At 40.4% G+C, this 14,768-nt stretch overlaps 1 protein-coding gene across 2 annotated transcripts; it reads left to right on the forward strand.

The window, feature by feature from the left end:
* The first annotated feature begins 3,307 nt into the window (after positions 1-3,307).
* ppm1kb (protein phosphatase, Mg2+/Mn2+ dependent 1Kb) lies at positions 3,308-14,590 on the forward strand. 2 transcript variants are annotated; one of them, XM_079499429.1, is made up of 7 exons: positions 3,308-3,441; positions 6,094-6,605; positions 6,790-6,890; positions 9,454-9,619; positions 10,533-10,677; positions 11,545-11,679; positions 11,799-14,590. In XM_079499429.1, the coding sequence occupies exons 2-7, from the start codon at positions 6,139-6,141 to the stop codon at positions 11,928-11,930; spliced, it is 1,146 nt and encodes a 381-aa protein (XP_079355555.1). In that variant the 5' UTR covers positions 3,308-3,441; positions 6,094-6,138; the 3' UTR covers positions 11,931-14,590. The 2 variants fall into 2 exon arrangements, with proteins under 2 accessions (XP_079355555.1, XP_079355556.1); XM_079499430.1 differs by having other exon boundaries at positions 3,313-3,441; positions 6,098-6,605.
* The last annotated feature ends 178 nt before the right edge of the window (positions 14,591-14,768 follow it).

Raw genomic sequence — 14,768 nt, forward strand, 5'->3', positions numbered from 1 at the left:
CATCAGCTTGTGACTGCAACTTGTTCCTGTTCGCAGATGACTCAGCACTGCTGGTCTCGGACAGGAACAAACGTCAGGTTGAAAAGGCCCTCAGCTCTGAGCTCGGTAGAATCTGCACCTGGCTCGCTGATAACAAACTATCTTTACACCTGGGAAAAACTGAATCCATTCTCTTTGGATCAAATAGTAATCTCAGCAAGGCTGTTGGCTAGAGTTAGGCTGTTGGTTAGAGTGGGTGACAATATTATTGACATGAAAAGATGAAATTACCTACAGGTTCCATCCTGGAGGCAAATCTTTCCGGTGATAAAATGGCCACCAACGTAATCAAAAAAGTCAACCAAAGAGATTCCTATACAGGATCTCCTCACTGGTCAACAAAAACACCTTGAAGACCCTAATAGGAGCCCTAGTACAAGGTTTCTTCGACTGCATGCACCTCTTGGTACCACAGCACCTCAAATGCCCTCAAAACAAGGGTCCAGACTTCCCAAAACAAACTGGTCAGGTTACTACTTGGCCACACTCCCCGAACCCACCTCACCCCTGCCCATTTTGAAAGACTGGAATGGCTTAAGGTTGACGACAGAGTACTCTCTTGCAATGGGTCTGGTCCACAAGATTCGCTACACCAGCAAGATACCCATGTCTAAATACTTCCTTAATGTCAACGAAGTCCACACCAACAACACCAGAGGGAGCTCAAAAACCATGTTCGACACAAACAAGGGACTAAATTCATTTCGCTCCTATGCCATGCCATGATGCCAATGTGGAACACCCTACCAACAGTCATTACATGCAAATCCCTTGACTCCTTCAAATGGCACCTACAGTCTATGGACGGCTGCAATTCGAAACTGGCCCCCGTAAAATCTGAATCCCCCACCCACCCTTTTCCCCCCTCACCTTTTTTCCTTTTTACCTCCTCTATGATGGTTTACTGTTTATGGCTATATAGAAGTGTTTATTTGTACATCTCTAAATGTTATGATGAATTGAACATGGTGGTCCCTATTGTAAATTGTTGTAATTGTTGTGCTTGAAATGTACTGTAATACTCCAATCTGTTAATAAATCCTTCAATCAATCAATCAATCAATCAATCAATCAATTTGATTGAAATGAAATGAAATGAAATCTATATTTACCCAGGGTATCTGGGCTAAGCTCAAGAACTTGTTTCCAGCCAGGCCCTGCTCATAGAACACATTTCATCGTAGTGGTTGATGCCTTGTTCAAGGGCATTTCAGCGGTGGTAATTTTAACGTGTCGGACGGCTGATTCGAACTGGGAACCTTCCGGTATCTAGACCGCGCCGCTATCCGTTCGGCCACCGCTGCCACTTGAAATATTTATTAACAGTTTGCAGAATTACAGTACATTTCAAGCACAACTCAATACAAAGACTGTTAACTGTGAGTGGACGACCCAATAAAGCATTACACTTGTTTACAAGAGGGTCCACCAACTTCAAATCATCAAAACATTTAGAGACGTACAAATAGACACTTCTATATAGCCAAAGAACAGAACAGGAATTCATCATAAAGGAGGTAAAAAAGGGAAAAGAAACATATACAGTGAGGGGAAAAAGGGGTGGGTGGCGTGGGGGGAGGGGATTCAGTGTGGACTTCGTTAACATTAAGGAAGTATTTAGACAGATACATGGGTATCTTTATCTTACTTTATCTTGGTGGTGTATAGCGAATATTGTGGATGCTGTACTCTGTCATCGACCCTAAGCCATTCCAGCCTGTCAAAGTGGGCAGGGGTTCGGGGGTGAGGCCAAGTAAGTAGGAGCCTGACCAGTTTGTTTTGGGAAGTCAATCAATCAATCAATCAATCAATCAATGATTGATTGATTGATTTCCCAAATTGATTGATTATCAATCAATCAATCAATCAATCAATCAATCAATCAATCAATCAATAACCCCAACCTGTCCCGTCCCACTTGTCCCACACAAGCGATAAACTTTCTGTCCTTCAAATTAAGTTTGGCACAAATATACACAAATATAAACACATGGCCTGATAAAGACAATATAAACTAAAATAATTACAGAGACAAAAATGAAAATTCACAAAATACAAAATATTATTATTATTCAATAAATAGACCAACAACTTACTTGGTCTAGAAGTAATTATTTGTCCCTCTTGACTCTCTTGAATTCGAGCAATTGATACCGTGCCATCTTTCCTTAAAATTGCAATAACTTTGTTACTTGCGGACAATCGCGTAATAGGAGGATTCAAGGGGGGCGTAAAACTGACTCCTGTGTCTGCACTGTGTTTCAGTAAATCGTTTACTTTCATTAAACCAAATCCATTGCGCATGGTTTCTCCCCACGAAAACATGATGTCTTGTTAGTTGTTATGAATCATCCTCGTCCCTCATGTAAAGGCAGCAAAGAAAATAGGCAAAACGATGACAAACTCATTCCTTATAAATCTACCCTACGTGACGTCACTTCTGAATGTAAAGTGTTATGGTCAGAAATGAAACTGAAAATGAAGCTCCTTTCCTCTAAAACGAAACTTATCGGCTAAGATCTCATCAGCCATTTATTTTAAATAATCAGGTTTACCAAAAAAAATCCATATAATTGTCTATACTGACATACATTTATTATCACAGACTTCTGATGGGATATGTGTCTTTTATGCCCTGCGCATAATGCGCAGCAATGCGCTTGCAATTTACTGGGCGACTGTGGCTCAGGAGGTAGAGCAGGTCATCCAATGATCCATGGGTCGGCGGTTCGAATCCCGGCTCCTCCTGTCTACATGTCGAAGTGTCCTTGGGCAAGACACTGAACCCCAAATTGCTCCCGATGTGCTGGTTGGTACCTTGCATGGCTTCTGCCGCAATCGGTGTATGAATGTGTGTGTGAATGGGTGAATGTAATGCACAATCTATGTAAAGCGCCTTGGATAAAGGCGCTATATAAATGCACCATTTACTGCACTAGGATTGGTAGATCAAAATGCTTTGCACGTTGCATATCCGTTCTAAAGCGGATACAACTAGTGTGGGTGTGGGCCGGATACTGCTATGGGATACAGACAAGTAGGCGGGCTCTAGATCTTGGTCACGCGCCAAGGAAGCTCCAGGGGTTACGTGAGGTCATACGGCTCTAGGTGCGTGAGGCTAGTGTACTAGTGATTGGCTCGTGTTCCTTTCACGGTTTGTATTCGACCAATCCGGTGCCCGATGGTGAGGGGCCGCAGGAGGCGTAAACGATTCTGGCATTGTGATTGGCGCGGCCATCATCAGAGCTGAGAGCCCTTGTTTGACAACATTGATGGTCTAACGCTGCGGATACAAGGGCGGCTTTCTTTCAGTTTCATTCAGATTTTACACGTTCATTACCTCTCAAAAAATACTAGCACAAAGTAAACAACGTGCAGCATTAGCGGTTTAAAACACCCAAGGTAAGATTTCGTTAACATCCAGGTGGATAAAGTAACCGAAAGCCTTATCAAGTCCCTTCACAAATTCTTCACTGTGCTAAAGCTAATATTAGCTAACGTTAGTATGTCGGCCTATTAAAGGTAGATGTGTAATGTGACATTATATAAGATGAAACGGCACGCGTGTGTTTGTTTTTATGTTTTGTACTTGCATGGGAATATAGACATATTTAATTCATTTAAAAACAAAGCAGCACTTCGATGCATTCTCGTTTCCGTATTCTACATAGCTATTAGCTAATGTTTGCTACCTAAGAAAGGTGAAGGTGTTGCGTCATTCAGAGCTGTAAGATTACTTAAATTTTTATTTTATTTATTAATAGCTAATTCATTGCTATCAATATCTTTGAATATTTGATTCTTATCACAATTTCCTATTGCATCGCACACAATCGTATCTTTATAAATACTTACTTATATTTATATTATTGAGAAAACTATTACATCCATCTAGCCGCAATTTGCAACTCTAGATTTTTTTTATAATGGGATGAATCTAGAGTTGCAATACCCTCCATTGACTCCCCACTCATCATTTTGCGTTTGCGATCTGCTTGTCTTAAACGACGTTAAACTCACCAACATTGCAGCTGTAGTCCAAGCTTGAATTATTCTCTTTCAATCTGCAAAGCTTGTTTTTCATAAAAATCCCCCGTAGACATGTTATGAGCTACTTTCTGTCAAGAAATTCTGTGCAAGTGATTCTTTTTCTAAGTGCTGGAGTTTGGAAGCGCTCGTCGTAAGTCACTGAACGTCCCTGCATGCATCTGATTCGCATTTGCACATAATGCAGGAGGCAGCAGCGACCCCTTAATACAAACGAGCGCTTCCAAACTCCAACATTTCTTCTTCTTGACAGAAAGTAGCTCATAACATGTCTATGGGGGATTTTTATGAAAAACAAGCTTTGCAGATTGAAAGAGAATAATTCAAGCTTGGACTACAGCTGCAATGTTGGTGAGTTTAACGTCGTTTAAGACAAGCAGATCGCAAACGCAAAATGATGAGTGGGGAGTCAATGGAGGGTATTGCAACTCTAGATTCATCCCATTATAAAAAAATCTAGAGTTGCAAATTGCGGCTAACATCCATCTAGCTCTGGCCCATAGCTCGGCATTAGGGCTATGTATGGACCAGAGCTAGCCAATTTGCAACTCTAGATTTTTGAGTGGTGCAACCATTCCTATAGACAGCTATGTGTGTCCCTGGGTCTGGTCCTGGCTGGGTCTGTCCCGAGCACGAAAATAGCTTTTGGTTGATTTTCACAACCAAGTGTCACTGTTGCATACATACATACATATTAACTATATATGATGATTTGGGGTGTTACAGTACAGTAGAGGGACCCCCACACGGTAACTCTGTCATTTCTCAATAATTTTGGACGTGGCTCGTCGGAACCGGGCCAGCCCCCTGGGCGCGTTCCTGTGGGTCTGGAACTCCCGGGGACCCCCACACGGAGTTGTACCACTCACTTCACACAGGTGTGATTTCTTATAATGGGATGAATCTAGAGTTGCAATACCCTCCATTACATTGACTCCCCAACACACTCAACTCACCAACATTGCAGCTATAGGGAAAGCTTGAATTGTCCTCTTTCAATATGCAAAGCATTTGTTTCATAAATATAGCACCGACCGTAGACATGTTATGAGCTACTTTCTGTCAAGAAATTCTGTACAGGTGATTATTTTTCTAAGTGTTGGAGTTTGGAATCACTCGTTTATATTAACGGGTCGCGCTGCTGCCTCCTGCATTATGTGTAAATTCGAAACGGGTGGTATGCAGGGCCGTTCGACAAGTGCTTCCAAACTCCAACACTTAGAAAAAGACAGCATAGCATGTCTACAGTGGATTTTTATGAAACAAACGCGTTGCAGATTGAAAGAGGATAATTCAAGCTTTCCCTACAGCTGCAATATTGGTGAGTTTAACGTTGTTTAATACAAGCAGATCGCAAAAGCGATTTGGATGATTGGGGAGTCAATGGAGGGTATTGCAACTCTAGATTCACCCCATTATAAAAAAAAATCTAGAGTTGTTGCAAATTGTGGCTAGGACCAGAGCTAACATCCATGCATGTAATTTTTGCTGGCTGCTATGTTTGAATGAAATGTAGTCAATGTCCTGTCTGCTACGTTATGAGATCTGCAGCAAGGACCAAGAAGTTATTATAGTTATTTTTGTGTAGCTTGTTTTGAGGTTTTTGAGATATTAAGGAAAACAAAAACATGGAATGAGAAAAGCAACATGTCAAGAATAGGTCGAAATGTTCATCACAATAACATTGTGTGGTTTGCACTGGTTTCAGTGGAATAAAGTTACTATCTTCAGTGAACCAGGGTGCTCTGGTAAATCTAGACCAGAGGTGTCAAACTCATTTCTAGATTCTGTATAAAGTTTCTTACTTTATACACTATACTTATAATTATACAAATGTAGGATAGTTGCTTAGTATATTGTTGGTTTTGCCATTGATAATATTGGGCAGACTTTGAGCTTAAAAAAAAAGGCCAGTGACACCAATAAAATATTTTGGTCATGTGACCCATGTGGAAATATTTGCATGGGCCCAGCTTCTATTTACTAACTCTACTCCTTTGTGTTCAGAAAGCAGGTCCATCTTCCTCCGGAGTCTTCTGTGCTGTCAGGGTAATGTCAACAGCCTGTCTTGTGCGCCTGGCAAAGTGCGGTGGGCTTCACTCGGGTCGTGGCAGCCTCCTCCAGATGGCCCTGGTTGTCCCATTTCAACAGGACACCCACTTCCGGTACTTTGTTGCCCGCCGACAGTTCCACAGCCCTTCAGGTTCACGTGCCAGCAACACAAGGTTTGACTCAGACAGCAGTGGCCGTCCGACCACCTGGGACAACTTCGGCATCTGGGACAATCGTATTGATGAGCCCATTTTGCTGCCGCCCAGCATCCGCTATGGCAAGCCTATCCCCAAGGTCAGCATATCCAGGGTGGGTTGTGCCTCACTCATCGGCCAGCGGAAAGAGAATGAAGACCGCTTCCAGGTCTCCCAGATGACCGATAACATTCTCTACATTGCTGTGTTTGATGGGCATGGAGGACCGGAGGCCGCCGACTTCTGTGACAAGTATATGAAGAAGTATATCAAGTAAGTAAACTTTGATATGCACAAAAGGATTAAAAGTGCCAAGTGAGGGGCATGGGGGCTCGATTTGTTTTTTTAATCTTCATAGATGATAAATCCACTGAGAAACGAACCTTTGCTCTCCGGTCATGGATGTATCAGATATTACTCAAGCAACAAAGACTAATTTTGACACTGGTTATTTCAGGGACATTGTTGCAGAGGAGGACAATCTGGAATTGGTTTTGACAAAAGCCTTCCTCGAAGTAGACAAAGCCTTTATGAGGCACCTCCACTTCTCTCCAACTGGTAGGTTCTTCATCAGGGCCTGTTGATGACTGGAGATGCTCAAATTTGTATTTTTCAAAACGTACTTACCTACGTGGTTTTTGAAGCATTTCTTTTTCCTGTCATACATGAAATAAGTTTGAGTCCGGGGCAGTTATTGCTTTTTAACTGAAGATAGCTTAAAGTTATACTGTGTAACCTTTTCAAATAAGTTATTTTTGATGCACAGGCATGGGAAATGTACCGGAAATCTATTTTTTTATGTATTTTAAACTTAATTCATACCATTTCTGACAACACTGTTGTTGCTTTCCAAAATATCCTCGGCTCTACAACCCTGCAGCATTCGGAGAAGTACTGAATTCTGGAATTTGCTGTTTTGACAGACCAGAGGTGTCACCATAAAGACTACTAAAGTGAATGTTACGCAGTATGACTTTAATCATTGATGCGGTCTCTAAAATACCTTAAATAGAATGAGTTTAATCTTAAATACATCAGTAGTTAATTGCCTCCACCGTTGAAACAAAAATGTATGCTTTATATTTTACTGCATCGTTTAGTGTTTTAAGACGAGCATTTATTTGGCCGCTACTAGACTTTATACAAACTGTTCAGATTCTTAAAGTAGAAAAGCAAAAAACAAAAACTATTAAGTTGCTAATGTTTGTCCTCGTCATATAAAGACTGTTATGCTAAGTTTGACTTAGTTACACTTACAGCCAGCCATCTTATTTGATTTCCATAATCTACTGACATAGAAGTTAGCATTTATTTCATTTGGCTATACATTGGCCACGCTGTGTGAAATGTCCCAATATGCCTGTGTGTGTGTGTGCATGTTATCTATTCTACGGCAGCTGCAGACAAGAGCTAGAGGCCCTTGGCACCTTTTGTGGATGGCGAGGGGCTAGATAATGAAGGAGAGTCCAGCGGGTCCTTTCCTGGACTACTGGAAGGTTCCTTAACTTTCTCTCTCTTCCTTCCTCGCTTATATCTCTTTCTTGCTTTTCTTCTTTCTCTTTCCCTCTTTCTCTCAAAGTGTTTGCCAAGCTGCTTGTCGAGACAAATGTTTCATCTCAGTGTGAACCTGCAAAGATTTTGTTATCCTAAGTAATAATCAAAATGGCAGTGTCTCCTGCTCATTGAAGTTCATTGAACATTCTTTTCAGTGAAGTTAGTGCACTCTGTTCCTTTTTCAAGATTTGTGCCAGATATGGTAATTTTACACCAGGGTGCACTTTGTTCCTTTTTAGAGATCTGTGCCAGATATAGTAATTTGTCACCAGTGTCTGTGCTAACATTACATTAATTTGCGCAGCCTGACAACTTTTTAAAGTCCTTCAGAAAGAAATCCTCACATTTTATATGGGAATATCAAAAGCATTGATCAAAAGCAAACACATTTTCATTAAGCTGATTTCATTAAGGATAGGGAATGAGAACTAGTGCCATTTTGACTGTGGTTTTAAGTCATGGGCAAACGGTGCTGCTGTATTTTACAGTCTATTCATTCTAACAAAAGTTTTTAACAAACAGGCTTTACTGGGGTGGCCTACTTTGCTCTGGCATATTTTTGCACGTTTCTATTTTCTGTCCGAGACATCCCATAAACTAGATTGACAGGAGAGTTGAAAATGATTAGTTGATGGTCTAGAATAGATCCCATAACCTGACCTGACCTGGGACCATCGTTATCGGGATGATAACTTTTTAATTGGCTTGCACAACTACTTTTGTAGATGTAATCGAAGTAACTCAAAAACAATTAATTAGAATTACTTAAAACTGAATGCATCAAAGTGTTGGTTCTAGGCACTAGTATGCAATTGAGCGTTTATCATCTTTCTTGAATTGGTCTTGAGTTGACTGATATACGCAGACGCAGAGACAGGAAGTTTATTTCACTTTTTTTTTTATCAAAGAATAATACCAACATGATTTAAGCTATTTTGTAAGCAAATGTTTTAGGCCCTGACTACACGCATATGGATACTTTTCCATATAAATGGAACACTGCCCTCACACAACACAGGCAAATGCAGAAAAGCATGAACACGGATCCAGCAGATCAGGAACCGACCTTAAATCATTTTGATGACATTTTTGGTGAGGATTATTGATGATTATCAGATTGTATATACCAGTATCAATAAAGTACCAATGATACCCATCCCTACAGCTGTGCGCATAGACCCACCCATAATTCTTGAGTTAAAACGGTACCGGCGGTGTTCAGTAGATGCATGCAATGCAGTGCACTTATATGTTTCAGACTTCAATCGTTCCGATGTTTTTTTTGCCAGACACTGTCCCACTCCATTACACTCTGCTACAAGATTTACTCTGTCTCTCAACTTGCCATGAACAGTTTCACCTGCATGTGACTCTGTCTCCTCTATTGTATCATGTTAGCAAATTTGTAGCTTATGCCCCTTTGTATGACTTCTCACACAACATGCGTTGGAGAGAATGGATGTATGTGTATAGTGAGTGTTAGTGTGAACGTGCTTAGACAATGTGTGTGCCACTTGAGTAAACTTCTTCCACTTCACCTCTGATGTTCTCTTTGATTACTGTATAGGGCCTGGGAAGAACCCTGGAACCACAGCTACCGTGGCTCTGCTGAGGGATGGCATTGAACTGGTGGTCGCCAGTGTTGGCGATAGCCGCGCCATGATGTGCCGCAAGGGCAAGGCCCTTAAGCTCACAGTCGACCACACCCCTGAGAGGAAGGACGAGAAAGAGAGGTGCGCACATGAGAATACCTAAGATTATAGTAGAGCACTGGTTCCCAAGTGAATGCAATTAACAGTTTTATTGCCGGGATTATATGATCGTGTTTCAAGCTTCACTACCTATGTTTAGAGTTACCAGCCAGTGCACCGACTGCTGAGTTGTTTGTCATGAACTTTAAAATTATGTAATCGCTTGTAGTGTTGAAAAGTATTCCAAAGTGGTGATCACAACAGAGTGGATGAGGAAGGTGCACGCTGCGCGGAACCTTCCCTATTGTAATGAATAGGGACTAAATTGCCCATAACCCTTTACACTTTCATGATGTCATCAAAACGCGTCTCATATCCCATTCTGTCCGGTGGATTGCCCGTATGACTTAAATCTGATTTAAAAACGTGGATTAAACAATGAAAACATAACTCGCGAACCGCAGGGAAAGTATTCTACAACTAATAAACTCGAGTAACTCTGGTTCTGTAGTCAAAGTGTTCCTTCCTGGTAGGATGAAAATCCAATAGTACCATGGGTCATGATAATGAAAGTATATTTTAATAGGCCAACTTCTGTATACAGTCTTGTATATGGCATTGGCTTCACAATGCATTTACTAAATGTTGGGAACAGCTCAGTCTGCTGGAGTCAGCGTGCTTCATTGTAAGAACATATTCAGATATGTGAGCATCATGGCAAGAGGCACACACATTTATGCATTGCAGATGTGTGGTGCAAATATTGAAAATGGAAAAATTGAACCAGCTATCGAATTCTAATCCTACGTATACTGTATCTCAATCGCTCAGTTTACATCTTCTCTGATCCTTGTCCTTCTCCCCACTGTATTTTCTGTCTCCCTCCCCCTTCTGTTTTTCTGCCTCGCTCCTTCCTCTACATTGACAACTGGTTTACTTCCTTCTCACTACCTAGGATAAAGAAGAGTGGAGGTTTTGTGACATGGAACAGTCTGGGTCAGCCCAATGTAAACGGAAGGTTGGCCATGACACGCAGCATTGGAGACTTTGACCTCAAGAACACAGGTGTCATCGCTGAGCCAGAGACCAAGATGATAATGGTAGGTGTCTGAAACTTGGCACATCTTTTTATTTTATTAAGATTAGCCTTTATTGACAGTGACAGTAGACAGACAGGAAAGGGGGAGAGACATGGGGAGTGACACGCTGCAAAGGCTGTCGGGCTCGGGAGTCGAACCTGTGGCACGCCGTCCGGCTGGTCTAGCCTAGGTACCCAGACGGTTGAGCTAACCGTCAGGCATCTCTTTTTGAGATCTGACAGGGTCATCTTAGCAGGAATTACACTTTATGAAACCAAAAATGACATTTCTATGTCATCGTCATTTTTGTCTTTATTGAAACAAAGTATACTGTCTTATGCCAGTAAGATTTCATGAGGATCAGGTTTGAAGCACTACATCACCACTGTGTAGTCAGTGCATCACTACTGCTGGTTTCAGAGATGGTGTCTAGTGTTGGAAATATGTCCTCGTCTTTATAATTCATTTAAATCAGAATAAATAAATAAATATTGTACGCAGCATTGTTTAAACATGACCTGTTCACTCCATTTTGCATAAATAAGTGCTATTGAACACCCTTTATGCCTGTTGGTTAAAAAAAATATTAAATCAATCAAAGTATTAAAAAGTGCTTTGGACAAAACCTCTTAACTCCATTGGACCCTCAAAGTTTCAAACTGTGCTAAAGCAACTAACTCCACCACCTCCCCGTCTCAAGCAAGTAATTGACAAATTATAAAGTCACAACACCAACTTTCATTTCCTGAAAAATTAACATTTTGGAGTTAGGTGGTTTCTTCCCAAAAGCAGATATATATCAGTTGAATAGAATAAATAGAGCGTAAGATATATATATATATATATATATATACACTATGGCAACTGTCAAACCTTCACTCCCTTCAGTTGAGTCATGTTCATGACTCCTTCGTGGCACTGACCACCGATGGCATTAACTTCATCATGAACAGCCAGGAGATCTGTGATGTCATCAACCAGTGCCATGACCCCAAAGAGGCCGCCCAGAGGATCTCTGACCAGGTATCAAGTCTTCTTTAGATGTGTTATTTGCGCAAGTATAAAACATAGATAAGGCCAGAAGGTCAAATCGGTGATCACGCCCTTTCCATGATTTTAACCATCATTCTTCTCTGTCTCAGGCCCTGCACTACGGCTCGGAGGACAACAGCACAATTGTTGTGGTCCCATTTGGTGCCTGGGGAAAACAGAAGAGCGCTGATACTAGTTTCTCGTTCAGTCGAAGCTTTGTGTCCAGTGGCCGTTACACTTAGTTAGGGAGAATGGGAAGTGAGGGGTCTAACGGTGGACCCCATTAATGTGCAATACAGTCTTTTGAACAATGGTGCCCCATTTGGATATAGTTGTGAAGAGTGCAGTGAGCCCAAGTGAAAATAATACTGTAAGGAATACAGTGTCATTTTAGAGTAGCATGGTATTTATTGGACTCGGTGAGACGAGAGGCTGTGGGCCGATTATGTGCACTTAAAATGGAACACGTCCTGAATCATACGCAGTATATCTGTAGGGATGCAATGGCTTCATTGCTGCTAAATGGCTAAGATTCTTCTCATAGGCAGAATATTATTCATGGTTACATTGTAAACCGTCACTGAACAAATATTTTACCCACCCTACATTAGTTAATATTTGAAGACAAAGCTTGCGTGTTTAAATCCTTCTTCTTTATTTGCATTTGAGTTGTCCTGGTTTTTTGAATTTGCCAACTTTAAGCTCGGATCAGTTCTCAGTGTCAAGGTTTGAACTACTAACCTAAAGGACAATGGCAGAGTGGGAAAATAAAGTTCAATGACATGCAAAGCTTTATAATTGACAGTAATGTGCGTCGTCCCAATTAGTAAAATATCAAATACATTTTCACACAAGATCTCTTGAAAACACTTATTCCGGTACGGGTATATTGGTCTATGCCTCTGGTGAGAAACACGATGAGGGAAATCTATCCAGTTTCTTGTAAAGAATTGTGAATCTCCTTATTTCCCTACATGTAGCTAAATACATTGAAACTGTACCATCCGTAGATTGCACAGAATTACACTTTGGAGCTAGCTTTGGCCTGAAGTAGTTCTGCAAATGTGTGCAAAGCCCTCTGCCTTTTTGCAATTTTGTATTGATAAATTATAGTAATTCCCCACAAAATGCATTGATGCACAAGCTTGAATGTTGAGGTGGGAGAGGAATTGAAAATCTGATGGCTGGAAAGTTGTGGGGAATTAAGGTGGTTGCACACTGGTGCATTTTTCCCTAAACGGATAAAACTGACTCTGGTCCAAAAAAACTATACGGACGAAATATTTATGTGAAAACGTGACATAAAGTGAGGTTGATTTTTTTTATATATATATATATATATACATTTTATCCCGCGATTTTACAACCCATTTTTTTCACCCAGTGTCAGTGTTTTTTTACGTCCTCTGAAATTTTCTCCGATACTCGGCCAAAAAAACGCACCATTGTGCCAACACCTTAAGTTCTCTGTGTGAATGATGGAAAATGCTATTTTACCACATAGCATTTCAATGGGTCAATCTGATGGTGCAATCAGAACATAATTGAAACTTGCTGATCACAAAAAGGTTTCACCAGTGTGTACTGAAAATGTTATTTGGGTACAGAAATCCCCTATTTTGTGAGTTTTGTATATAGGTATATTTATGTATATTTCAAGCTAACCATTAGTGTATTACATTTTATGTAGGTGTGCTACATACAAGCTTAGGAGTATCTCACTTGCATACCAAAATACTTACCAAATGTGTGTTCTTCTCACTGCTACTACTTATAAGCAATGTTTGTACAGCTGGTGATGGTGGTGTGATTTGCTCTGAAACCTACTCTCGTGGTACATGTAATGTGATGATGTATGAACCAATAATCAATTACATGTTCCAGTCACTACTCATATTCCACTCTGACAGAGCATCACACTCAATTGAACGTTAAACAAATGTATTGTTTAGCCAAGAGCCATATCTTGACACAAGAATGTTTATATTAAACCCTTGGTTTTCTTTTAAACTCCAATACAAAGTCCTGTGAAAGTGGAGCTGTTATACTTGTCCTATCTTTTTGACCAAGAGTTGCACAGAAAAGACAGTTAATTAATCCTGTTACCTGAATATTGATACTATTTATTCTGAAGCTGTGGTAGTGAGAAAGGAAGGGGGATTTAGGTTTGACAGTTGAACAAAAACACTTTTTTTTACACTGAGGTGTATATTTATCAATGCAAGGAGGCATTCAACAGTCAAATGTTCTCCATCTACAGTTGGCGTTCACTATCCTTTAGATACTGTGTTCAGTGTTCTTCCAAGTTGCTGAACTGGCAACACTGTTCATGCTTGTCATGTAATCGTTTGTGTGTGAGATACTGCATTTTTTGCAACCAATATTGTGTTCATCTAACATCCTTTTATGAATGTGTGTGTGTGTGTGTGGTGTGTGTGTAAATATATATGTTTATCCCCCCCTAACATATCTCAACGGCTTTTACGGTTATGCAACACTTGTACAGTACAGACTGCAGCCTTTATTAATGATATGACTTTTCTCCATACTCTTCCAAAAGTTATAAACAGGTTTTGCACTGGGACTCACATTTCACATTCACCATGAAATCAGGGCCCAATACATTATAAATACAATCAACAATATTCTATCCTATAATTAGCTTTTTTCCACATCTCGGGACCCACTTCTTACCACGAACACACAGGGTAAGAAACACTGCACTAATGTTATCATTTTCTTTCTCACAAGGCTTGTCATGTGCTATTTGTATTACTATACTTCTGTTTTTTATTAATATATTGTGTATAGCCTCTGTATAATGCCATCCATATCTATACTAGATATGACCTGACCTGTTCTTGGTACATAAGTGTGACTATCAGCCAGACTAGTAGTACTGTATTTGTGAATCATGATGTAAATATTGTATTTCTCCAAATAAAAGTAAGTTTTCAAAACTTTGTTTTCTTAATTGTATGTGTGACAGCAACACTTGGCGATGAAAGTAGCGTGCGTGTGAAATACAATAGACAAAAGCATGTCAAAGCATCAGTAATTCTGGAAATTTTCTTTACATT

This window comes from Electrona antarctica (genome assembly GCF_951216825.1).
Source record: "Electrona antarctica genome assembly, chromosome: 4".
Lineage (NCBI taxonomy): Eukaryota > Metazoa > Chordata > Actinopteri > Myctophiformes > Myctophidae > Electrona > Electrona antarctica.

What these genes read in the sequence shown, in the direction of transcription:
- ppm1kb (XM_079499429.1), top strand. Translation starts at nt 6,139, where the DNA reads ATGTCAACAGCCTGTCTTGTGCGCCTGGCAAAGTGCGGTGGGCTTCAC. An exon ending in TATATGAAGAAGTATATCAA is followed by an intron (nt 6,606 to 6,789) that starts GTAAGTAAACTT and finishes TGGTTATTTCAG; the next exon opens with GGACATTGTTGCAGAGGAGG. An exon ending in CCTCCACTTCTCTCCAACTG is followed by an intron (nt 6,891 to 9,453) that starts GTAGGTTCTTCA and finishes ATTACTGTATAG; the next exon opens with GGCCTGGGAAGAACCCTGGA.